Below are 27,698 nucleotides of genomic sequence, written 5' to 3'. Positions count from 1 at the left end.
TAAACATATTTTTTCTTTTATTTCCACCTCATATTAAACTCAACTTTAATTTATCCCACTCCCTAGCTTTATTTTCAAAATAAATTTCTAGCTTTCCTAATAATTCACAAATAATTTCCACTACCCAGTCCTTACATTCTTCTCTATTTAACAGATAGGTGGAGAAGTGCCAGTCTCTCATTTTACTTCATTACTCTGCATTTTTATTTAATATTTGGAGTGTTATCTGAAATAGTTATAGGATGCATATCAAAACTTTCAAATAAATGCACATGTTCCCTTGAAATGTAACTTCTGCCTAGCCTTGCCCAGTTTTTGTACCTGGAGGATAATATGTAAAATTCTCTCCAAACTCCTACTACTGAATTCACGCCTTCTATACTAAATATTTTCATAAATTTCTTCAAAAAATCTACCCTCTTTTGTTATATTTTCCTTCTAGACCCCAAGATACATCCTCACTGGTGCATATCAAATTGCAGTCCCACCTATAAGCAATATTCCCTGCAGAAAACTGGTTACTTCTCCCAGAATTTTCTTACGCTCCACTGCAACAATTTTAGGTGGAATATAAATACATGCCAGTGTGTAATCCTGCTCCCTTGCCAGTAACCACTTAATACTACAAATCTGCCATTAATAGCTCCTTTTTTTCTCTTCTATCACTATTGCAGCTCCTCTTGCAATAAACAAGTACTCCCCTTTTCCTTTGTCCCAGATATAGTACAGTTGTGTACACTTACCATAAATGTAGATGTTCAAGTGTATTCATTGTTGCAGTCCTTACATTTGGGTAATCTGCTGGCAGGTTGCCCTCAGTCGGCCTGAATAACAAAGTCTTGGGTCCTGCGCCGGTTGCTGTTTCCTCTTCCATGACGTCAGGTCGTCAGGGGTATAAAACATGCAGCAGATGCCATTTTATTCAGTTTTTCTTGCCCCAGATGTCAGGTGCTCCCCAAATGGGGGGCAAAAATATATATATAAATAAATAAACAGAAATATATGTAAATGCACTTTAAGCAACATAAACTTTACCTTCATCTAAAAGCAAATACACCACAAAGGCTTTAGAAAATAGTGAAGGAAAGAGAAGTTATAGAAAAGGGGGATGGCGGGTGGGTAACCCGGACTGCAACAGTGAATACACTTGAGCATCTACATTTATGGTAAGTGTACACAACTGTACTATGTTCTTTGTGTTTCATTGTTGCAGTCATTACATTTGGGTAGAATCCCAAAGCTATGGATGAGAGGATGGAACTAAATAACATTAGGAGCAGCTATAAGGCCCTGCAGAACTGCAGTGGCAAAGCCTGCCCTGGATTTGGAGAAGAGAGGCAAATGATAATCCTTTGTGAAGGTATGAACAGAGCTCCCAGTAGCAGATTCTAGAATGTCTTTGGTTGGAACTCCTCTGAGAAAAGCTGCTGAAGTAGCTGCAGCTCTGGTGGAATGACACCTAATGCCCTTGGGCACAGGTTTGCCATGGTGTAAATAGCAGAAACGAATGCAGTGGCTTATCCACTTTGAAATAGTCTGCTTTGAAATAGCCTTTCCTTCTGATCCTGCAGCATATGCCACTAGTAATTGCTCAGTTTTTCTTAGAGTTTTAGTCCTGCTCAAGTAGAATCTTAGCTGTCTGTGTACGTCCAAGGAATGCAGAATTATCTCCCCCTTGTTCTGCGGATCTGGACAAAAGGTTGGCAGATGAATTGTTTGGTTAAAGGCCACACTGGAAACCACCTTAGGCATAAATGAAGGATTTGTCCTCAGAGACACCCTGTCTGGGTAAAATATGATAAAAGGCTCCACGGCCATGAGGGCCTGTAGCTCTAAGACTCTTCTTGCTGAAGTAATTGCTAGTAGCAGAGCTGTTTTCCATGATAACAACTCTATATCAGCAGTAGCAGCTGGTTCAAATGGTGGCAGGGTGAGCTTTTCCAACACATAATTGAGGTCCCATGCAGGTATTGGTGATCTTCTAGGAGGCCTTACATTTTTGGCTCCTCTAAGATACTGCTTTAGTAAAGGATGAGAAAAGATTGGTGGCTCTGTATTGTAATGAGCCGAAATGGCAAAGGCGTGGATTTTAATTGATGAGAAAGATAGGCCCTTGTTAAGCATCTCAGTCAAGTATTGTAATATCTGAGGAATATTTGGTTCTGCTGTATCAGTTCCTTGTGCTGGATTCCAAGCACAGAATCTCTTCTGTTTATCAGCATAAGATTTTCTAATACTAGGCCTTCTGGCTTCCAAAATAACATCCATCACAGCTTTACTGAGAGGTGTTGTTTGTATAACTACATGATCAGCCATGCTGCCAGGTTCAGTGTCTGGAGTTGATTGTGCAGGATCGGATTGTTTTGCTGGGACAGTAGTTGAGGTCTTTGAGGTAAGGTCCAAGCTGGGTATTGAGACAAGTTTCTTAGGACTGGGTACCAGTATTGGCGGGGCCAGTCCGGGGCAATTAGTATCATCTTTGGTTTCTCTTGTCTGACTTTTAGTAGGACCCTGGGAAGAAGAGGCAGAGGAGGAAAGGAAGGATAGGGCGTCCACTTTCCATGCTTGTCTGTGATAAGTCCTTGTGCAGAATCTTTTCAATTGATAATTTTGAGGAGAGGCAAATAGATCTATGTCCGGGCTCCCCCATTTCTTTGTTATCATGCTGAAGACTTGTGGATCCAGTTTCCACTCGTGAGGGTCCATAAGGTTTCTGCTTAAATCATCTGCCAAAATATTTTGTTTTCCTGGCAGGAATTGAGCTTGAAGATGTATTTGGTACGTCAAAGCTGTGTCCCACAGTGCCATGGCTAATCTGCAAAGGGGGTATGAGTGTGTGCCGCCCTGCTTGTTTATATACCACATAACGATAGTGTGGTCCGTCTTTATCAGTAGCTGTCCTGGGTGAAGTAAGTCCTTGAAGGCTGTCGGGGCATTTTGAACAGCTAGCATCTCTTTTTGGTTGATATGTAGATGCATTTGTTTTGGGGTCCATATGCCCTGAATGCATCTTCCAGACATGTAGGCCCCCCAGGCATAATCTGTTGTTAAGGTTTGGCTGGCAGGGGGTAGAGTGAAGGCCCGTCCATGTTTTGGTGACATGCCTTTGCCTACCATAGAAACTCCTGTTGTAGGCAAGGAATGAGAGGAATCATTGTTTCCAGACTGTGACAATGTTGACTCCATAAACTTTTTAGGTACCATTAAAAAGTTTCCTCATATGCAGTCTTGCATATGGAATCAGTAGGATGTAGGATGCCATGAAGCCCAAGGCCTGCAGAGTTTGTCTTGCAGATAACTGGGTTTTTGTTGCCATCAGTTTGAAGTAAGTAGTCAGTTGCCTTTGTTTGTCTGGCGTGAGGTAAGCCATCTGGGCAGTTGTATTCAAGCTTGCACCCAAGAATGTTATCTTTCTAGGGGGTACCAGTTGTGATTTATTTTCGTTTATTGTGTACCCTAGGCATGTTAGAAGCCTTTTCACAAACGCCAGGTGTTGAAGAAGAATGTCCTTGTTCTCTGCTTGAATGAGACATTCGTCCAAGTAAGGATATATTCATAATACTTCTTTGTCTGCAAAAAGTAATTACTGGTGCCAGGCACTTTGTAAAGACCCTGGGCGCAGTAGATAAGTCGAAGGGCAGTACAGAGAATTGGTAATGCATTTTTCCAGCCTTGAATCTGAGGTATCTTCTGCATGATTGCCTTATTGGGACATGCAGGTATGCCTCTTTTAGGTCTAATGTCACCAGCCAAGCATTCTTGCCCAGCATGGGCAGAAGCTGCTGCAAAGTCAGCATTTTGAATTTTGGAATGTCCACGTATGTGTTCAAAATCGATAAATCCAGTATTGACCGCCAGGCCTTGTCCTTTCTGGGTACCAAGAACAGTAGAGTAAAAACCTTGTCCTTTTTCCTGTTCTGGTACTGGCTGAATGGCCCCCATATCCATGAGGGACGTAACCTGTTTCCGTGCCTCTGCCCATTGATTTTTTGGCAGATCCGGCCAACCATTTGCCATTGGCAGAGTATGGGAATGGAATCTGTATCCCTGTGATACTATGTTTAGCACCCACTTGTCATGGGTTATTAACTCCCAATTTTGAGCAAAAAGTGCTCATTTTCCCCCTAAGGGTGCTGCCGAAAGGTAAGTGCTTGGTGAAGGCAGGGGGAAGTCATTGGGACTGTTTTCTGTAGGTTTGCGCTTTATCTCCTCCAGATTTGGAGGTAGAAGCGCCCCATTGCTTTGACCTGTAAGAATCTTGTGCCTGGTATCTGGAACACTTAGGGCATCTGGATTTGCCCCTTTGAGCTCTGTCTGACATAGGAAAGGACCAGTTTTTTGTAGGCCAGTGTCTACTGAATCTTGGTGGCTGCATTTGTAAGACGTCTTTTACAGTTTGCATAGACTTACCATTTTCTTTAAAACCTCTTCTGCCATAATACCAAACAGAGTATCATGCTGTAAAGCTGCATCCAGTAATTTATCTTTAACATGATTAGGCAAATTTTGCTCTTTTAGCCAGGCATGCCTCCTAATCACAGATCCAGTAACTGCGGCCCTGCAGGAGGCCTCTAAGGAATCAAAACCACATTGCAAAGTATGCTTTCCAACCTGTTCAGCTGCATGCAATAATTCCTGCAATTCTTTATTTTCTGCACATTCAGAAATCAACATCATTTTCTGCTTCAGCAATCCCATAACATGTCACTGATACTTGAGCATATGAAACTGGCAGTTTAAGGCCCTAATTGCCAAGGTTGCAGATGTATAAACCTTTTTTCCCCATCTATCCAGTGCCCTTGAATTTATGTCAGAGGGGGTAGGATTTTTTGCTGTTGAGGCCTTAACTCCCTTTGGACCCTGTGAAATAGTTTCAGGATCAGCAGCAGGGTTTCTAAATAAAAATTTGTGTGAGTCAGGGACCCTGTAATATCGGTCAGGCTTGCTGGGAGCTGGAGGTAAGGGGTCAGGGGTCAAGCTTGACTCTGAAAACACATCATCCACAATGTCTAAAACAGGGGGTATGGCTAAAGGCCTGTGCTGAGGGAAAAGGAAATCCCCGAGCCTCTTTTTTGATTCTGAGAAATCTTGACTCTCCCAGTGAAAATGCTCCTTCAAAGTATGCAAGGTTTCTCCAAATGAATAATCCTCAGGAGGTGATGCAGATGGTATAAACTCCTCTGCATCTGAATCCTCATAGGGAGGTATAGATAATTCTTGATCAGAAAAGGAATCAGAAAAAATAGAAACCTGATTTGAAGATTCATAATCAGTGTCTTGCCCAGGCCTATTATCAGGAGGGGGATGGGAACCCCCGATCAAGGTAAGCATAATTTTTTTAGTTTTAGAAGTTGCTTTTGTCTTTGGTTTTGCAGCTGTCGTCGGTGTGATATAAAAATGTTGAGGCCTGAATACACCCTTAGAAGCTGGTGCCTGCTCAGCGGCTCCGGACCCATTCAAGGGAGATATATCTGTGGGTCCAATACTTTGAGTATCTCGTGGCGTGCCGGACTCCACGTTGGTCTCGGTAGGGGCCTGCGACTTGAAAGTAGCAGGTATCAGGGGCTGCGATAGCACCTCACCGAGTACCGGTGAACTGGCGACTGGCTTAGGAGAAGCTTCGTTGTTGGTTTTGGACCTCGACTGTCTGTCACTGTCCTTTCCTTTGCGTTTTTTATGTACTCCAGTAGTCGGACTGCCATCCGACGACATTTCTGGTAGTTAAATCTGTTTCCAAAATACTTTGAGGCAAAAATATACCGACATTTAATAGTGCAGTGGTTAAATCTAGCACAAAACCTGACAGCCAGGCACGTTGTGATCAGGGCCTAGGCAAGGAATACAGTATACATGGAAATTCTTCTGAGGTATTTGCTTAATACAATTATTAACTTTTTCTGACATCAGTTTGGAGCAAGAAAAAAGTTCCCTCAACGGGGTACTTAGCTTCAGTGAAGACTTCGTTTCTGAAACTCAAACTTGAATATTTCAGGAGTCTGCCAACCAGCACTTGCGAAATGCTTCTGCTTCGAGCACCGAGCGGCAAGAAAGACTGAAGAAAATGGCATCAGCTGCTTGTTTTATACCCCTGATGCCCTGATGTCATGGAAGAGGAGACAGCAACCGACGCAGGACTAAAGACTTTGAAATTCAGGCCAACTGAGGGCCACCTGCCAGCAGATTACCCAAATGTAATGACTGCAACAGTGAAACACGAAGAACATCTACACTTTGAGCTTAAAGAAAGTGTGATTTTTGGTAAGGTTGACTAAATTCCTCAGGGAATGAAGCATGAACAGAGACTCCTTGAGTTAGGCAAGTTCCTTTATGGAGAAATCAGTGAGGAGTCACCTGTCTGTGTAATGGAAGCTCTTGGTTCCTTGTACTCTCTGGTAATCTACTACCATGTATATATAAAAGGGTGAACACTTAGGGCAAACTCAAAAAGAAGTGTGCAGAATGGAGAGCAACTGGCTCGTCCAATTAGTGTAAATATGTATGACATGGAGACATGCATCTTGAAGATCCAAAAAGCACATCCAGTTTCTTTCTGAGAATAGGAAAAGCTTGAATGTAATATGCCCATCCAAAAGGTTTCTTCTGGACAAATTCCTCCTCCTCCGCCTCTGTTTCTGAAGGTATGGGATATTTGGCAAAGGAACAGAAGGGACTGATGAATGGCAACAAAGGTGACTGGATACCCCCAAAATATTATAATATTTGGTGAAAACTTCCAGAGTTGCTCTACAGAATTGCTCTACAGAAATTGTGCGAGTAAAATAATTTTTTCTCTGGATTTGTTTTGTCAGTTTTTTTCCCCATGTACTATATTTGATGCACGCTACTTTCTCAAAGATGAGGGGAAACTGAAAAGAAAGGAATATGCTCTCAGTCAAACACAGCCAAGAGTACAGTAGTATGGCAATGCCAAATCCTATAGCCTGTTCAGCTCCCTCAGCTGGGTTGTCACTTACGGCATTTAAACAGAAAGTTAAGGTATGAGTCAATAAATTCTCCCTAACAGGCACATTCTGCAATCCGTCTAATGGTCGATACATTTAACCAGCTGGATACCTCTGGGAATATACTATGTGCACTGTGATATATAAAACACACAAAATAACAAGGCAGCTGTTAACATGAGCTTCATGAATCTGTCCATGGCACATAACTGCTTGTCTGGGGAAAGGACAGCTGGGCACGGCAGTGTTGGAGCCTTCTGTAGGACACTGCAGAAGTTATGTTATATGACTTGGGGGTCTCCACCCAAATGAAATGATCCTTGGATGTCAGGCAGAATACGTGGTCAACCTTCTTTGGAATGGAGATCATCATATCAGTGTTCTCCAAAGCCAACTTAATGGCATCCTTAAGAATACTTACCAAAGATGGAACCACTCAGGAAGGCTTCCCCTACGTTCAGTTACCCTTCACTGACTTTCCTATAAAGAGAAGCAAAAGTCAAAAATGACCAAAAAAATTATTTTGTGCAATGGCTGCACACAACTCCAGCAACTCCACAGCCACACAACAGTGTGTGTGTGTGTGTGTGTGTGTGTGGGGGGGGCATAAACTGCAGCACCAGATCCCGCAATATAAGTGCATGTCGTTTTGACAAAGTACAATTAAAAGAAATTGAAAAAGAGATGCTTGATGAACCTAACCTTATTGGAGTGAAGATGTGCCCTCAGTAAGACTGTTGGGTGAACCTGCAAGTTTTTTACAGTTAATTCTGGGAGATAAGGTACAGGATTATCTGGAGAGTCCCCCTACTGCTGCATTAGCTGCAATTAAATCACTACACATCAAGCTTTCTAGGTGGGAGAAGGAGGTGAATTTATTCCTTGTACCTCATATCCAGGTGTTTTTATCGGGGAATTCACAGGGGACTCAAATGCTTGGCCTTGGCCAAGGATTTTCTGAGTCCCACAGAAGGGCAGGGTTCAAAAGACAGATAAATATAGCACTCATTTTGAGAAGACCAGGAGGGGCAGGACTGCAAAAGGCCAGAGGACCCTCTGTCTGCAGTATAAATTGCCTGACAGGCTTCAATACTGCTGTTCTGCGAAGACAGAAGGAAAAATAATGGTTTCCAATATCAACTGTAATGATGTTGGATTGTAGTATCTGGTAGGCAGGCTTTAGATACAACACTGGGTACCCTGGAACCTATGGCAGAGACCACGGTTCCAATGAAAACAACACAGATATCAAAAGAACTGACACCAACAGGGCTGAAGTTAATATTTTTTCTTGGGACACCGGTACAGAGGCATTACTTCCAGGCAGAAAGACATTGGAGATGGCTATACTGGTGGAAGAACTAAAATTAAAGTCAGGAGCCTAATTACTTATGACTTATGCCATTAAAAAAATTGTAGGGATAGCCATGGAGAGAGAGGTGCCACGGACACTTGTGGTAGGAAAAAAAGCCATCCCAGAAGTAGCTTATTATCAACCAAGAACAGAAGAGGTGGAGGAAAGATTCAGATCCCCTTCCATATGCTCTTAACAAAGCCTTGGCTAACTTGTTAAAACATAAAGGACAAAGGACAGATCCGGGAGTAGCTGTCCTGAAGTCAGCCGCCTATACTGGTGCACTCAGAAGTAGTATACTTCAACAATTAGTACAGTCAGAATTTTAACAGGCTCAAAGATAGCATTCACCTTTTCAGCAATAACACTGGCAGCAAAGAATATGCCACTGTGAAAGGTAAAGTGGTGCTAAGAGAAACTAAACAAAAAAAATTATAAAAAGATGCATGGTTTCATTTAATAACACGAGGAAAAAGAGACTCTCTCTCTCTCAATCCCTTTTTAATTGAAGTCTGCTGGAAAGTATTTAATGGTTTACTTAACACATCTTGGCAGATAAGCCCTATTCTTTCAAATGTGCCCTTAAATTTTTATTTGCACCACAAACACTGGTTAAAAAAGACACAATGTGTTGTGCCCTTCTCCAAATCAAATCATACACTACGTGTATGTCTGCTGGCAGAATAGCCCCATCACAGTCATACTTTCTAAAAATAAACTGGGATGTTGAGATGAGTGGACCATGACCCAGTTGTGTATTAAAAAAGAAAACCTTTTCCAAAAATAAATAAATAAATAAATAAATAATGATCAGAAAACAGAGTTTATAAACAAAAAAGGAAAATGAAAAAAGGAAAATGCGAGACTAAAGATAATTTTACTCACACACATTCCAGCTTTCAAATCATTCATAAAATACAGCAAAAAGAATGGGGAAGCATGACAAAAAAAGGGGAGGATTCCAGGCAGCCCAGGAAAATTTAACTCCTGAACTATCACAACGCCTGTGGCATGAGTCTTGCTGCTTACAGGAGATGGACTTCTTATGAGATCAGTACGATCACAAATTTTTTTGTATCCCCATGTACTATACTAAGTGTCCACATGGGTAGCACTTCTCTTAAAAGTTACTGAGGCTAGTAACTCGTGTATTACTAGAACATATTTTGCAGAATTACAAAAATCTATAATATAAATATTTTATACCAAAACAAAAATTACTGATTGACTCACAATGGTATTACAAGATATAATAATAGCAAAATTCAAATACCTTGGATAACTGAGGCAGACATCCATATACTTATACTAGGATATTAATGCACAGCTCAGTCCAGACAAAATAGTGGGTCTTCATGGCAAGTTGGCATGAGTACTGTTGACCTAATGTCAATCAAGGCCTTGAAAGAGATCCAAGCCATCATCCACTGACCTCCAACAGCCATAAGCAAAATGCAAAGAAAGGCTCACAGGTCAGACCCACTGACATGGACGGATAAAGTCCTGACTGTGACCTAGGCAGCCTAAGATGGAGTAGCAGCTTGGAATCCTGTTGGAGCTGGGGCGGGGGAGCAGGAGTGACATCTGTTAGGCAACTCACCTGTTCTTGGGGTGAGAGGGTGGGAACACATGACCAGGATGCATGATCTTGTGGATGAACCCCGGTGGAGACCACAAACCCCATGGGAGTGCTGGCTTCACGTGAGTGGGGGGGGGGGGCCTCTCTACAGCTTACAGCATTCTCTGAAGTTAGTGACACACCCTGACTGATGCCCACTGCATGTCAATTCCCAGGCTTTTTACCAGGCAAGTGCAGAGGGAAGAGGCCACCAGATTAAAAACACCCCTGATGGCTGTCTGAATGACAGCCTCTCTTGGAGAGATCTTACCTCGGTGGATGAAGAAGAAAAAATGTAGAAGATAGACAGATGGTCTGAAAGCAGCAAAAAAAAAAACCGTGCCTTAAAGAAAATGCTCCCTCTTCCAGGGAGAAACCAGAGGCTAAAAAAAAAAGACAATAATGAAGTTTACTAACCTGCATTAGAAAGAACTTGATAAGCTAAAGGACCATGAATTCTGTGCAAAAGAACAGTCCAACAGGACACTTAAATTACAAAATACAAGCAAGTTACTTGTGACTGGCTATTAATGTCACTGTATTCTATAAATCCTGACATAGTTAAAACATATCACAGTTAAAACAATAAAACATAACTCACAGAGAATCAAAATCAACTCTGAAGAATTAAAAAAAAAATCATACATACCTTGGAATGATTTGCCACAAGACAGTGTTCACAGACATTAACTCGATGTTCAAAACAAAATAAATTAGTAACCTTCCTCTTAGGACATTTACACAGGCCCATTGTGTTTGTCACCTGTAATTACCTAAAGTCAGAAAAAAAAAATCCTTCAGTTTTCATCTGCTAATAGGACATATTCACTTTCAAAATTCATTTATTTATTCATTCAAGTCATTCTCCAATTACCCACTTTATCCATGCAGAATGAATACAAAGCAGGAAATAAATCCCAGGCAGGATGTCAGTCCATTGAGCAAGGTATACACTCACTTTGATAATACACCTACACCACGCTTATCCAGTGTTGAAAGAAATCAGAGCACCTGGCAAAATTTGAAGCAGGTAGAGGGAAAAAAAAAGATAGGAGTCCACTGACATTTCACAGCCCATACCAAATCTCAGACCATAATTCAACCACTAAAAGCATGGTTCTATTTGAAGATTAATGGATTTACATTCTCTATAGAAGCAGTTCACACCCTATGGTGCTATCCAGGACTCAGAACAAGAAAGCACTACCCCACCAGCAGTAATGATGGAATGATGAGCAAAAATTCAACAGGTTTCAGAAAAATAATAAGTGCCAAGTGGACTGCTGAAGATCCTGGGAGAGTAGCGACTCCTAGGTTAAATGTACAAAAACTTAGTGAAAATATAACTTTAATTACATATAGCTCCCTATAGGAAAACACATTTGAGTACCAGTGCAGTATGAAATCAACTCTTTATAATAAATATAAATAACAATTTTGCAATAAGTTTACAAAAGTATCAAAAAGAACACACACTTTGATGAACTGGACATACATAGTAAAATGACACAAAAAAAAACACTGGTTATTCAAATGCAAAAATAAAACATATATGGAATACTGTATCAACCACGAAAGTTCTAATCAACATTTTAAAAGAAAAGATAAGAAATTAACTTCTCCTAAGCTTGTATTTCAACATAGTGTGGCAGCAGAAACAGACTGTTCTTAGCAACTCATTCCCTAGAATTGTAGTTGCATGCTTAAGTTTTTACATCTGCCCTCAGCTGTTCTAAGACTCTGTCCTTTGCACTCTTCTTCCAGTTCTCTGACAAAGGGCCTTTTTAAGATAAATACCACTCTGTATGCTGCTGTTTCTCTCTCTTTAGCAGACTCCTTTATTCTGACATAAGTGTGTGTGTGTGTGTGTGTGTGTGTGTGTGTGTGTGTGTGTGTGTGTGTGTGTGTGTGTGTGTCAGTGACAGAGAAGTCAAGGGTTCTGCCTTACTGCTACAGTCAGAACTGTAGCAACATTGATTATGGTGCCCTGGGCAATGATCATTTAGCACCTCCCTTGACTGCAGATAAGGGCAAATAAATACCCCCAAAAAAGAAAAGAAGAAAAGGTCTTTGGGTTACACAAAACACTTGTATATCTACACAATAACTCTATGCTGTATAAAACTGCAAAAGTGTAACAAAAAGTTATAACAGCTTTCTACTTAAGATAAATTACTGACAATCATTTACGTTAATAAAATATGTTTTTAAGGTAAGCAAAGAAATACTGTTATTTTTCTAAATAACACTTCCTTGCTAAACTCTGTAAAACACTTTCACAAAACTGTAGCAAGAAGCTACACCACATCTTTGCTACAGTTTCTACCATACAAGCACTGACTGTCATTTAAACAGTAGTGAAAGCTTCAATTGTGACTGTGACTACTTCTTAAACAGTTACCAAAACTGCATGCAGAAAATGATCAGCACTTCTACTACAGTTCCAACAGCCTCCCCCCTCCCTACAACTTTGGTTTCAGTGTCTGTGATTAAATCCTGATTGCTGTTTAATTTATTATTTTAAACTGTGCAAAAATATGTGTACAAACTCTACAAACTTCAGTTGTGGCCCACGTCAAACAGTCCCTCAGTTAACTTAACCAGTTAACAAGCAAACGAACAAACAAAAGTAATAAAGTACTGCCTTCTTGGCTTTTATCGCTTCCTCTAAACTCTACTTCCTGATTTTTAGTATGACATCTTTTTCTCAGTTTATAACATTCACTGGCTCGATCCTTAATGATGCCTAAATAGACCTAGAAGTAGCATTTATATGTTTTTTGTTTGTTTTTATTTTATCCTTAAAGATGCAACGCTGTAGCCTTTCAAGAGTGCAACTGAAGTAAAAGAAAAAAAATAATACATAAATCTCAAGTTTTATGTTTGACTAGCATCACAAGTACTGGAAGGGACAGGCCAGGAGGATGGGAGTGAATGGCCAGTGTCAGCTCACCCGTCTAGGGAAGGGAGGAGGCTCTTGGGTGACACTCAGAGGTAGCACTGAATATTGCATCGGTGGAGTACCAGCTTAACAAGCACAAACTGTTGGCAATGAATTAATATGCGAGTAAATTGTGGTTGGTTACATGCACTGGAAGGAAGCCCAAAAGATTAAGACTAGCTTACCTCCTACTGCACAACTCTTACTTCTAGAAATTAATGGGTTAATAAAATCCTCTGGCTATGGAAAAAAGGGCTATAGGGACCTCCTCCTGACCAGATGTGCACAATTTCCATCCCAAGAAGGGAACAGACAGGTCAATGAAGGGCAATAAGAGCAGCCACTGGGCAAGATCCTGTGAAGAGGAGATTAAAAAATAAATAAATCTTAAATTATCTTAATAAGCATTAATTTGATCCAATTTCAGCCAACTGTACAACATTACTTTACCTGCTGTACAAAACAAAATGGAAACTAATTTATAAAGCAAAAACAAGGTTAGTAGTACAACTATTCTTGAAGACAGATTTTGGATATTTTGGTAACATACACTAAAATCTACCAAATGAACAAGTACTGTTACCCTTGACTCGCACAATGGCCACAGGACCAGAGAACTTTGGTTTGGTGAACTAAAGCCAGATACTTTGAGGAGACATGTGTGGGATCATGCACACATCACATCACTAGAAGAGCACAGGGTTCCCCTTCTTCAGTGATGCGAATGCCTACAGGGTTAGGGCTATCCAAGAGAAAATTACAATGGCTGTATGCATGACAGCTTACATAACTGGCACCAACCCACAGGGTTAAGGAAGACCAATTAATAGCAAATCCTGATGGTCAGCAGGTAGGAAAGAGAAAAAAAAAGGGATGGGTAGACTAACAGTTAGAGTGGCACTGTATGAATTATCTCCACGAAGACAATTCTTCTATCTAAACTTTCATCCAAAGAAATAGCAGTTAGCTTGCTGGTACACTATCTTTCTCTCCTAGATCTTTCTCTCCCTATACTTGCTGGGAATCAGCCCTCGAGTTTCCGAATCATATTATTTCTCTCTGGTATTTTTAATCTCCATGAATGCATGCAATATGCCCAACTGTTCCTCAAATGCCTACTTGCCCCTCTTGTGCAAGACTGATAATGGCAGACCACTATTCAGATAGTCTCTAAGGCCACTACTTAGCTGCTACTCACTACACCTCAAGACAGTTTAACGTGCACATATCCCCACAATAATGGTGAAATGATGCATGCATGCTTCAGCAACAGCATAAGAATGTACTGCAAAGAGGGCACTGTGATGCCACATGCTGTTACACTAGCCTCTGTGGAGTCACAGCCATTGAGCAAGCCGTGTTACCTCCCACTTCCCAGGATGGACAAGCCAGCACTGGTGACTCACACCCACCCTCCCTCTCTGGCAAAACTCCTCCAGCACAGAATCAATCTGATCCTGGGTCATCTGTGTCACAGTCAGGACTTTACCCCTTTGCACCACACAGCCTTAGCACTGGTACAGTTGATCAATTTTCATCTGCAGTACTAAAACCAAGTTTCAAGAAAGGACTCCATTAGAAGAGGTCTAAAGAAAGTGGGTAGCTGGATATGACCGTGAGTTCCTTGGGGGCAGATTTTCTTCCTCATAAATACAGTGTGCATAGGACAGATGTGACTACAAATGCTCTAGAAATGCTCTAGAAATGCTCAAAGGGAAGGCGGAGGAGAATGATCACTTATCTTTATTCTCCATGAACAAGAGGAAGAAGAAAGACTGGTCTTTGTCTACGTTGCCGTATTAGGCCAAAGACAGCCTGACATAGACACTATACTAGCTCCTGGAGATCACTGCCTGCAGCAACTCATATGGCTAGCTTCTGAAGCAGTATTCTATGAAGGAAAATACTATCATACATGGAAGGCACAATGAGAAATGCCTCTGCAGGTTAGCGACCATTATGAACACTGCTGAGAAACACCCTGAGGATTACGGGTGGTAGCTATGGTAAGGGGAAACGGTCCCTGACGAACATGCATCAGAATTCAGAAAGGCTTTCTGTGATGCAGAAGCCCTAACTCAGTAGTTTTTTTACATTGCTGCAAGTCTAAAAGTTTCAAAGACTGCTCTCCTGCTACAGTTTTCTGCCGGTGGTGCCTGTAGTGCGGACAACAGTCTCAGTGGCAAAAGTGCAAGGAAATGCTGCAGTTCAGGGAAGCAGCTAATGTAAATTAGCTGTATGCTCCCTAGTGTGGTACAGTGTCAGAGAACTCCCCTACAGACTTAATTCACTCATACAGGACTGGTCATAGCTCACACTGCAACTATAAGTAGGTAGTGTGGAGCTCTGCGTGTGTGTGTGTGTGTGTGTGTGTGTGTGTGTGTATATATGCTTTTTTATATATACTTGTGTCTATATCTTTTTAAGGGAATAAATGGATGTCTGTATGTAGAAGGAAAGTACAGGAAACAGTCTCTGTACATGTGTGAGTGCAACTGTTAACAGAAGTGTGCATTTGTTGGAGTAGGTATGCAGGCGTGTGACTGAGTTTGAGCAACTGCATAGGAGTTTGTTTGCAGTGGCTTGTGTGCGTGTATATTACATACATATACACACGCACACACAGACACATGTTGGGGGTGCCTACCCTACTGAAATGCATGGGCTGGTAGGGAGAACACTAGCATGATTGTTTTTGAAAATGCTACTTCAATTCAGAGACATGGTAATTACCCACTAACGAGGTGTTTGTGCAGTTTTACCTTGCCTCAGAATCTGAGATTCTATTCTCCACACTAATTGACTAATTTGTGCTAGTCAATAAATATGGGCAGAAAGAATCATCTTTCTGAATCCTGGGGATAAAGCACAGTAAACTAATATTCTAAACAATGCAAACTTACTTACACAGTTGCAAATTTAACCAGGTAGGTAGGCTAGATGAATGACCCACTTCAGATGTGATTTGGGTCAAAAACATTAACTTAAAAGACATTAACTTAAAAAATGCAGTTCAGTACACTCTTACAGTATATATAAACACAGTATGCACATGTATGCATATGTGTGTATGTATGTATATACATATACATATATATATATGCACACATTTTATATGCATATATACCACTTACACCAGACAAACAGTGCAGTAACAAATTGTGCGATTGCACACATTTCTTAAGTTACAGTATTTACAGTGGTACATGGCAAGGAATGTTAGTATTAAGGTGGTTAACTGATGCATTTACATCGAGTTAGCAGATATGCTCTGAAAAGTTCTAAAGGATGGTCAAGTCTGAGACACTGAGGACTTCAACACAGAGGGAATTCCACTCAGGAGGGGCTAATAAGTTGAATGCTATTTTTTCGGTACAGTTGCGCTTGAAGGGAAGTTACTGCAAGTTCACAAAATTTTGTCAATATTAGTAGAAAGACCAATGGGAGGTGTGGCAAAAGTTTAGAAAGAGAAATTTACATGTGGGATAGTGAAGAGGAAAGTAGCTCTCAAGACTGACAAGAAGGGCGTCAGCAGAAATAAGAAGACTGTAATGGTGTGTCTTACTGTCTGCAAAGTTGATAAAGTAACATCTTGTTTTGAGTTGTTTTTTTTTCACTGCAATATCACTTCTAGTGTGTCCTAAGCTTATCAGGGGCAGGTTGAAGTATATTCAGGTTTTAGAAGCAGTGTTTTTGTCAATGCAATACCTAGCTTCAGTAGGAAAAATGACTGGCTAAACAATCCAGGATAAGTCCAGTATTTGAGGGTTGGCAGTTGGTATAATGATTACAGTGTCTACCTCACAAAGAAAAAGTACAGAGTTTGATTCTCACCTTTAAAGAGGAAAATGGCCCACAAGGACAGCGAGCCTAGTACTTACCTACGAATAAAATACTAGAGTTGATAAGAGCATTTTCAGACATTCTAAAAGTATAAAGATTAAAGTTTAGTGAGGGGTTAAGAATAACTCCTAGAAATCTGGAAGAGTCAACTTGATCAATGGGTACTCCAAGGGGACCAGAAATCTAAAGAGTATAGCTACTATGTAAGGCTTTGTGGAGTTCCAAACAGCACTGGCCTAATTTTGCCAGTATTACCTGTCAGTTTAATATCCAAAAGCCTGCTACCGATGCTGTGAAAGCCTTCTTGAGAAAGTTTGTAAGTTCCTGGACTTAGAAGTTCTCAGAAGAACAAAATTGTCACCATAAAAGAATCATTTTTATCCTGCATAGGTAAAAAGTCAGAGTTCATAAACAAGAAGAACAGGGTGAGGCCCAAGGATGGAACTCTGAACCCCAGTATTGAAAGCTATTGTTGAAGAGAAAGCACTGTTGGATTTGAATTGCACTTGTCTGTTGTGTAAATGCAACGGAACCACACAAGGATGTAAGGGGCAAAGCCATTCCGGCTGAGATAAGTACGTTATTATCAAATGAGTCAAAAGCCTTTTTTGGATTGACAAAGACAGCTCTTTAAAAAAAACCTTATCCATATTACAGACTATTGTGTCAGCTTTTTAGAAAAAAAAGAGCAGCAGATATATTAAAGCTATGATGAAAGTCACATTGCTTTGGAGAAAGAATAGAGCTGTACTGTAGACACTGCAAGCTTTGATTATAAAGCAGTTTTTTTGAAAATTTTTGCTACCGGGATAAAATGCTAATAGGGTAAAAGTACTCAGTGTGGCAGGGATTAGGCATTTTAGAATAGGAAACAAATGAGTTTTTCTTCCCTTTCAATAGGAACAAGTCTATTAACGATAGAGAGGAATATGTGTAGAAGTAGCCAAGAAACATGGCTAGCTGCATTCATGATAAGCCTGAGGGGAAGACAACAAGAAGGAAGTAAAGACATCTTAGGGATCTTAGTAATAAATAGACACACAATACGTGACAGCTAGAATTTAATTGGTGGAAGAATTTGTTGAAATTGTTCCAGATCTTGGGATGCAAAGGTTGCTTTCCAAAGCTGTACTTGCTTGCTGGTTAATGTTATAACTGACCTGAGTGGTAGTGGCTTGACGCCTGTTTAAATACTTCAGCTTTGTGAAGTGGCATTACTAGATCATTGCAAGACTTGTGAAGTGGGGATAAAGAACCTTCTAAGACTACTAAAACAATGGGCCAGATTCAGGAAGCCTCTGTGTAAGAGTTATAACTCTTACACGGAGGCTGCAGTTAAACTGTGTGATGTCAGCATGTCATGCATATGCATGAGGTGCATGAGGCATGCTGAATCACACTAGTAACTCTTACACGGTCCGTGTAAGAGAGTAGAAGCGTGTCTGTAGGCTAAGCTCTGCAAGTGGACACGCCCGGAAGACTAGAATGGCTGAAAGTAAACAGCCACGAAAGGCCATGAAAATGTGAATAAACACACTATACAACACATGCCCGACTGGCCATCAGTGTATAAAGTGAAGAGATGTGTGTGCGTCTTCGGCTTTTCGTTAGAAGTCGCCACAGCGGAACTCCGTCCGCTAATGATTGGCAGTAGAGTTTACATGCTGGCTTGCCGGGCCTAACGCACAACCTTTAAAGGCGAACGCCCATTCACGCATGTCGTCACACAGTAGACGCTTTAACTGAGAATCGAACGGGCAACGTCTAACTGTGAGGCGACAACGCTACCGCAGCACCACCACCGTCATAAAATTAAATTAAAACCTTTTTTTTTTTGTTAAACCCCGTAAATGTTTGCTACTGTGTGGCTGAGTGTGCTACTAGCGCAATCACAGTTAGCAGTCAGTGGAAAAGGATATAAGAACTAAATATGCAAAGTAAGCCAAGAAATAATAGCTTAGCGGTAGAGTAGCCGCCCTAAGAGTAGGCAGGCAGGGTTCGAGCCCCTACAACAACCTTTTTTTTTTTGTAAATAAGCACTAAAGAGCCCCCTGACAGTATTGTACAAATGTAAATGTATTCCCTTTTGTAAAATGGAATGAAATAGAGCATATATTTTGAAGTAACATAAGAATAAAAATAGTCAGAAATGTACTGATAGCTAAGCTGCCGTGAGACAGAGTGCCCGTAGCTGAGTAGTGTTTAAAAGCTGCAAACTGCGTGCCGTTGCCAAGCAGCGGGTAAACAGGCTGAAACTGTGTGCAATTAGCTGAACATGTGTGTCACTAGCCAATTAAGATTTATCCCAGCGACACCGTTTGCGCCCGGTCCCACAGGCTAACTGCCAGTGCGCATGCGTTACCTCCGCAAACGGGCAGAACAGGTTTAAAGTGCTTAAAAGTGCTTTTGGCATGTTTGATTGACAGGTCCTCAACTCATTTCTGTCAGGAAAAGCAAAAATCAGTTGCCAGATTCGAACCCAGGATACCATGCACTAGAGTCAAGGAACTAAACCACCAAGCCATGACAGCAATACCTAGAAATGCAGAAATAGCATATATATGGGATAAAACCCAGAATGGAGCATGAGAAAGCATTTTCAGTGAAGTAGATACAATTCCAAAACGGCCAATCAGAGAAATGCGGGAAAAGCGGCATATATAAGCCCCATAGGCGGAATACACAGCATAACTGATTGTAGAACAGACTTGCAGTCAGCATGACTTGAGTAGGTGAGGGACGTTGCTTTCTAGCACAGCGTTGGGCGTTGAGGAGTCCAGATACATGGTCTGGCTCCTTGTCCATAATCACGAGGCCCAACTCATGCAGGGCCAGGTCTCATGGGGAGTATATAGGGCAGAGGCGTGGGACCAGTTGGCTCGTGATCTGACCAGTGCTACTGGCATTCCACGCACTGGTGAGCAGGTCCGTCACCACCATGCGGACCTGAAGAGACGCAAGCAGGACCAATTGAACCGTTGGATCCAGGAGGCCCGGCAAATGCCCAACGCCCCACTACTGAGTAAGTCACATTTTACTCATGTATGTAAGGATTTCAACCAGCTGATACCATGGAGATGTGTAGTCCAATATTATTCCCTTTGTATTACAGCTGCAGGTGTCCGCTCTGCGAATCGTGAGATGCACGCCAGAAGGCTGGTGCGGCTGCACCACCATGCAGGTTAGTAACCCCACCCAGTACTTGTAAATAAATATTATTATGTACCATGTATCAGAACAGTGCAGTGTATTGATTAAAAGTAATATAATGTGCAAGCAGGAATTGAAAGTCTGCAGGTATGGCTGCAACAAGTTCATCAGTATGCAAGTGTAACTGGAAATATAATTGATAGAATTAAACAGTGTTTGAATCACCACAGGTCTAATATGTGAACAAAGCCTAGAAGTACCAACCTGAACTGTGAAGTTGCAGAATGTGTAAGAGTGACAGAAAGGCTCATGTATGAATAAATAAAGTAGTAATAACCCCTGAATATATAAGCCTCAGTGTGTTTCTACAGAACTAAATGCATGTGGGAAGTACAAATTAACATCCCAAACTGATTTCAGTGTGTCTGAATCTGGAATGTCTAGGTCAAAATCTGTATATGGTGATAACAGTAAACAATTTGCAGATAGAATGAATGATTATCTGACAGACTAAACAGCCATAGTTGTCCCCTGTCCTGTCATCAAAGTGTAGCAGGATGATGTATCTGATCAAATTCAAAATAAGTAGGATAGTGATGTATGTGTAACAGGTGTAGCATGACAGTCAAATAAAGATTATTTTGAAACATCAGCCTCAACTTAATTGTGTACCTATGAGAAATGTGAATCAATGTGTAACATATGAATGTGTCATCACTTTCTATCCCCACCCAACCCTATAATTCCATATAACAACATCCACTAAATAATGGTATGTGAACATTTCATTAGTCATGGACATTTGTCCGTTTCAAACATATATGCATGTCTGTTCGTGCATGTGCCCTGTTCATACCTGCAAATCTGATGGCCTGTTGCCATTAATCAACCCTGCATGTCGTTTGACTGTGTTTTGCTGTTCAAATAATGCATGTGATATTGATATGCCCCTTGTTCAATGGTGTTCATATCTGGGTGTTTGTTTGATGGGAATACCAATGCATGCTGTTACAACTAATCTGAATGGAATAAAATGCCACTAACCCAAACTAACATAACTACTCACAAACCTAGAACGCTTGGGAAGGCAGGTCCCAGCGGACCCACCTCTCCCACCTCAGCTGGCGACTGCACCTGGCACTAGTGCCCAGGCCGGACCCCCCTCCGGTGGCCCTGTGCCCCCTTCGGGTGGGAGCGCTGCAGGGGGTGGGGCCCGGCCCCCCCCTGCAAGTGTGGCCGGGGGGGTTCGGCCACTCACCCTCCGCGGTGTCCGGTCTGTGGTGCGTAGGGAGATCCAAGACACTGTTCTTGGACCCCTACGCCAGCTTGAGGCTCGTGTGGCACAGCTAACGGCCCCGGCCATTGCCCCGCCTACACAGCCCCCAGCACAGCCCCGTCCTGGGCTGTGAAGGAACAGTGGCAACTGCCTATGGGTGGGGATATCAGTTCCACTGTTGCCATCTGTGGGCTCGTGCATCTCGGATATCCCAACCTCCGTCCCCGTCAATTGTGTAACCCCCCCACGTGTGTCATACACCGTCCCTGTATGCGTCTTGTCTGTTAACCTACCCAACCTACCTCCCCAGCTTTACCGACTTCCTTCACCTATCATACCACTCTCACCTGTAAAAAAAAAAAAAAAAGGGCACTCTGTCCCACAAAAAAATTACGCCCCATACATAGCTGTCCATGTCGCACATGTCCGCTGGACATCTAAACTGTTAATTACAATTGGCTGTACAACAAATATTAATGTTGTCCTGACACCTCTCTCAGAGGTGGAAGGTTTCAAATGTCTCACCAAAATACATATAAATATACAGCTGTTGCTGCAAAAGACATGGGCATCTATGGGCCTTACCTACACCCTTCCTGCAAATCCCACGCTTCTTTCCCTACTGTCTTACCCTCTTTGTGACCCCTTTTTCACCACTTTCCTGTCACCCCTTTTCTTTTCTTTCAAAGACAATAGCGCGGGTGTGCGCTTGTGTTAGCGGAGCTCACCGCCAGTGCGCATGCGTGAGCTCCACGCAAACGAGCGCAGACCTGGTTTAAAGTGCTTAAAAGTGCCTTTATGGCACTTTGATTGACAGGTCCTGTACTCAGTTTGAAAGTTTGCTAAGAAAAATAAATTCCCACTGTCAGTCTCGAACCCAGGACCTTGGTAACATTAGTCTGTATGACCTACCACTAAGCCATGCCTGCTTTACAAGAACACAGTGCTAAAATAAATATAACATGTAATAGTAGGAATCAGTATAAAGGTAATATAGGAGATGTACTATCCAAAGCATGTCAGGTAGAGTTGTAATGGCCAAATTACTGGATTCCCATACTAGTTCAGTGTGAACAGAAACAGCACTGCTACCTGTTAGCTTGTACATAATAATGTAAGGTAATGTACATATGTGAAGGTATGTATATCTACACATACATATATATAAATATATATTAATACATATGAAATATAATCGTAGGTCTCAGTAGCCATACACACTCACTACAGGAAAAGTTAACATAATTGCAGCAACCTGAATCTGCAACACAGCCTGACCCTGTGTGACCTACTTACCCTTCTAACTGCTTACAGGTGGCCTCAGCACTTTGATTGACAGGTCCTGTACTCAGTTGGAAAGTTTGCAAAGTAAAAAATTCCCACGGTCAGTCTCGAAACCAGGACCTAGGTAACATTAGTCTGTTTGAACTACCACTAAGCCATGCCTGCTTTGGAAGAACACACTGCTAAAATAAATATAACATGTAATAGTAGGAATCAGTATAAAGGTAATATAGGAGATGTACTATCCAAAGCATGTTTGGTAGAGTTTTAATGGCCAAATGACTGGATTCCAATACTAGTTCAGTGTGAGCAGAAACAGCCCTGCTACCTGTTAGCTTGTACATAATAATGTAAGGTAATGTACATATGTGAAGGTATGTATATCTACACATACATATATATAAATATATATTAATACATATGAAATATAGTTGTAGGTCTCAGTAGCCATACACACTCACTACAGGAAACAGTGAAGATATATGCAGCAACCAGAATCTGCAACACAGCCTGGCTCCTGTGAGACCTACTAAGCCCTTTAACTGCTTAAAGGTGCCTCCAGCACTGTGATTGATAGGCCCTATACTCAACTCAAAAGCAGAATATGAGCATACTAGTAGGCCCTACCACAAGACCATTGTAACACTAGTCTGTATGACCTACCACTAAGCCATGACTCTCATACAGGAATATAGTGCTAAATAAGTGGAACATGTAATAGTAGGAATGAAGATAAAGGCAATATAGTATGTCTACTACCCAAAGCATGTCAGGCAGACTTTTATAGTCCCAATTACTGGATTCCCATACTAGAGTAGTGTTAACGGAAACAGCCCTGCTAATTGTTAGCTTGTACCCAATAATGTCAGCTAATGTACATATATGAAAGTATGTATATGTACACAGATATATATATATATATATATATATATATATATATTTATATAGTAATACATATGACATATAGTTGTAGGTGTCAGTATGCATACACACTCACTACAGGGAACAGGCAAGATAAATGCAGCAACCTGAATCTACAACACAGCATGAAGCATGGGAGATGTACTAACCTTCACACTCACAGAACACTGTCAACAGCATACCAGCATGGTCCACGCCCTACAATCTGAAAGGGCAACGCCTATCTCACATACCCTTTTATAGCAGTGTCCTGAAATCACAGTGAGACATGCAATTAGTACACACCCAGCTGCTTGCAATTAGCAAATGCTGCCTTACAATTGGTGCAGAGGCCATCACATGGACCTATGCAGATACCTACAAAAGTATTCAGTACCCACACTCCACTCATGCAATACAGTCATTGCACAAACCTAATGAGAAAGAGAGAGAGAGAGAGACAGAGAGAGAAGAGAAAATATACAGACAGCCAGCAGCAAAACCATGAGTAGCAAACAGCAAGCAGCAAGCAAGCACCACTGACACAGCAACAGCTGCCACAAACACAGGTAATGCAAAGTAGCAGGTTAATACTGTGTTTACTGTGACACCTCCAAATGTATCATAGTTCACTATCTATAGCTCTGTCCATGAGATAGGTTTTGTGTGCATAGTCCTGAAATATATACATATGTAATATTGCTGTACATGTTGCCCATACGTGAAACTTCCGTAGCTTAGAACAGAAGGCCAGTTGTGCATATGATGCAGTAGATACCAGGGTCAGTAGAGGTTACTCCTCATTGGTGTGGGACCACTGTGTCTGTATGGCACTCTTCAGGTACACATCCTGTAGTATGGCCAGGGAGTAGTATTAGTCTGTAATGTGGTGCCATGTCCTCCAGGGGTGAATGTAGCACACATCCAGGGATACCATTCTGTAACAGTGATGCTATGTGTCCTGCAATGTTGAGGGTCGGCCTCACCTGGACATGTGAGAGGATAGGGAGGTTACAGTCATCTGTGATAACTAATTCCACTTGTGTAGGAGAATGGGGGGAGGGATATCTGCACCTAAGCTGTCTGCAACAATATTGCCAATATCTCAAACATGTTTTCCATACGGAAATGCACACACAGTAACATCCCACATCCACACACTTGCCACATTCAGGCTTCAAAACACTATCTAGGTATATTCTGGTACATCTGCATGTTACAGTAGCATGTAGCACTATACTGAGTAGTGGCAGTTGTCTGTTGCCATGTTGTTTGGATAGAGTAAAAGGAGCATTTGTTTATCCTACCTTGTTTTGTGGACATTAGTTGAAGTGTAACCTTACATGCATCATTGGTACCAACACCTTCTGTGTTGTTGTTCTGTTTGTACAGGGTGCTGTCAACATCACTGTTTGTTAAGGGAAATGTGCACCCTGCAGTGCATAGCCCCATTTGGCAAAAGAGACATCCCACCCACCATTGTGCACACACACCAACCCCACCCACAGTAAAACGCATACTTTCCATTTGCAAGATCCAAACCCCTACCTAGATGTGTTATGACTCTAAAGGCAGACACATTAGCAGAGTGTGCTATTTGCATTAGTAGGAGCAATCTTTTCCAATGCTGTACTTAGAGGGTGCTGACATCATCTGTGTTTACGAAGAGGGATGTGCACCCTGTAGTGTGTTCTCCCAGTTGGCAAAGGCACTTTCCCTCCACAGCGTTATGCACACACACAAACCCCACTCATACTAACACACATACATTCCCTTTGCAGGATTCAAACCCCTACCTAACTATGTTATGACACTAGAGACGGACGTATTAGCAGAGCGCTATTCGCATTACTGGGAGATTTCATTTCAGTTGATCTACTTATAGGGTGCTGACATCATCAGTGTTTAGAAAGTGGAATGAGCTCCCTGTGGTGTGTTTCCACAGTTGCCAAAAGGGATGTTCTTCTCACACACTTATACACACACTTACCCCCATTCACACACACACATGCCACTTGCTGGATTCAAACCCCTACCTAACTATGTTATGACACTAGAGATGGACGATTAGCAGAGCTATTTGCATTACTGGGAGATTTCATTTCAGTTGATCTACTTATAGGGTGCTGACATCATCAGTGTTTAGAAAGTGGAATGAGCTCCTGTGGTGTGCTTCCACAGTTGCCAAAAGGGATGTTCTTCTCATACACACACTTACCCCCATTCACACACACACATGCCACTTGCTGGATTCAAACCCCTACCTAACTATGTTATGACACTAGAGACGGACGTATTAGCAGAGCGCTCTATCGGATTACTGGGAGATTTCATTTCAGTTGATCTACTTATAGGGTGCTGACATCATCAGTGTTTAGAAAGTGGAATGAGCTCCCTGTGGTGTGTTTCCACAGTTGCCAAAAGGGATGTTCTTCTCATACACACTTATACACACACTTAATTCACACACACACCACTTACTGGATTCAAACCCCTACCTAACTATGTTATGACACTAGAGACAGACGCATTAGCAGAGCGCTATTCGGATTACTGGGAGGTAGCATTTCTACTGATCTACTTATAGGGTGCTGACATCTTCATTGTTTGGAATGGGGAATGTGCATCCTGTGGTGTGTTTTCACAGTTGTTAAGAGGAACATTTGAACTAAGTGTGTGAGCATGCCCAGTTCAGCCTTCCCATGGCATGTTGTGTGAATGATGTCTCATTTATCAAAGTGTGTGAGCATGCCCAGTGTGAGCTTTCCATATGTTGAACTATGCAGCCCATCACAGTTGTGGATGAGTGTGAACTCCAAAAATAACTCCTGTTTAAGGTTGTGTGTTCTGTGACATGTTGTGTAGTTACTGTCCAGATGCTTCCTGTGAACACAACAGGGATTATACTGTGCCTGCAGGTTTTGCATGGGATACTTTGCATACAATTGTTAACATCCATTCCTACTGACCTAGCACTGTAGTACTGTATAGTGTAGTGGTTCAGTACTTTCACTGTGGTGGACAGTATCCTGGGCTTTAGTCCTATCACTGATTTACATTTCCATACTGTGCACAACAGCCTCTTTAGGGTCCAGTTGTGCACGTCTGCACAAAGGCAGTGCCTCTATGGACTCTGGTAATTACTGCCCCATAAGCTTAACAAGTGTAGTCTGCAAAGCTATGGAGAGGATCATAATGGAGCTCATAAAGAAAGATATGGGGGACATGCAGACATTGTACCTGCCCCAGTTTGTGTTGATCAAGGGCAAGTCATGCCTTTTGTACTTGGTTGACATTATCAAAACAGTAACTAAGGCCATTGATGAGGGAAAGGCAGTCCATAGAGCCTACCTTGCCCTTGAAAACACTTTCAACGCAATACCCCACTCAGGTATTGTAGGAAACCCTACCAACAGAAATGTACACCCATATGTCACAAGATCAGGTTGCAAACTGTCTGACGGACAGGACCCACAGGGTTAGAGTTGCTGGCACTATGTCAGACACCAGGCCAGTCACATGTGGTCTCACACAGGGCTCAGTCCTTGGCCCCCTATTGTTTGTTATCTACTTCTCAGAAGTACAGGCCAACATGGGAGGACTTTGGCTGACAAAGTTTGCAGATGACTGCACACTGGGTGCCATAGTGGACAGTGCATCAGACACGGATATCCTTCAGAAGGGACTCACGGACACTGATAGCTGGTGCCAGAGCCATGGCCTGAAGTCAACTTGCAAAACATGTGTAGTCACACCCTTCAGGGAAAGCAAGGTAACCCCAAGCTACCATATAGGTGGCAATCCTCTAAGCACAGAGGAGGTTATCATGGACCTGGGGACCCAGGTTGACAGTCACTGTTCTGATGACACTCACATTGCTAAAGTGGCTAGTAGGACCTTCTACATTGTCCACATGATCAGGAAGGGATCCACATCCAGATCTAGTGGGTCATTGTTCCCCTGTACTCTTCACTTATCGGACCGGTGATCTGGTACACTGCCTTATCTGGATGTATCTCACCTGACATCTGCAGCAAGTGGAGAGACCCTGAATGTCCCCCAACAAAAGGATAAAGGGTCTCCAACATCTGTCATATGCTGCCAGATTGAAGACACTACAGCTCTATTCAGTCACATACTGTCTGCTTACAGGTGACATGTGCATGACATGCAAGCATGTCCAACCAGGGATTAATGGACATGCTCCACCTCAAAATCGCCAGATCCACCTGAACCACTAGTGCAAGTGACTTACACCATAGCAGGGATGTACATTGGACATGTTGGAGGGGTGGATTTATCACCGGAGACTCCTATGCTGTGGAATACAATCACGGTCCATGTGAGTCACAGCACCTTGCTGGCTCTGT

General features: G+C 42.0%; 1 protein-coding gene across 1 annotated transcript in view; it reads right to left on the bottom strand.

The window, feature by feature from the left end:
- ZFPL1 (zinc finger protein like 1) overlaps positions 1-27,698 on the bottom strand; it is a 630,942-nt gene that overhangs the window by 537,309 nt on the left and 65,935 nt on the right. Inside the window, exon 2 of the mRNA XM_044075813.1 lies at positions 10,584-10,707. Coding sequence (XP_043931748.1) covers positions 10,584-10,685 — 102 coding nt within the window. The 5' untranslated portion in view covers positions 10,686-10,707. The remainder of the gene's footprint in view (positions 1-10,583; positions 10,708-27,698) is intronic.

This window comes from Protopterus annectens, chromosome 6.part1 (genome assembly GCF_019279795.1).
Source record: "Protopterus annectens isolate FY-2018-M chromosome 6.part1, PAN1.0, whole genome shotgun sequence".
NCBI lineage: Eukaryota > Metazoa > Chordata > Ceratodontiformes > Protopteridae > Protopterus > Protopterus annectens.
This window is presented reverse-complemented; position numbering and strand designations above follow the sequence as displayed.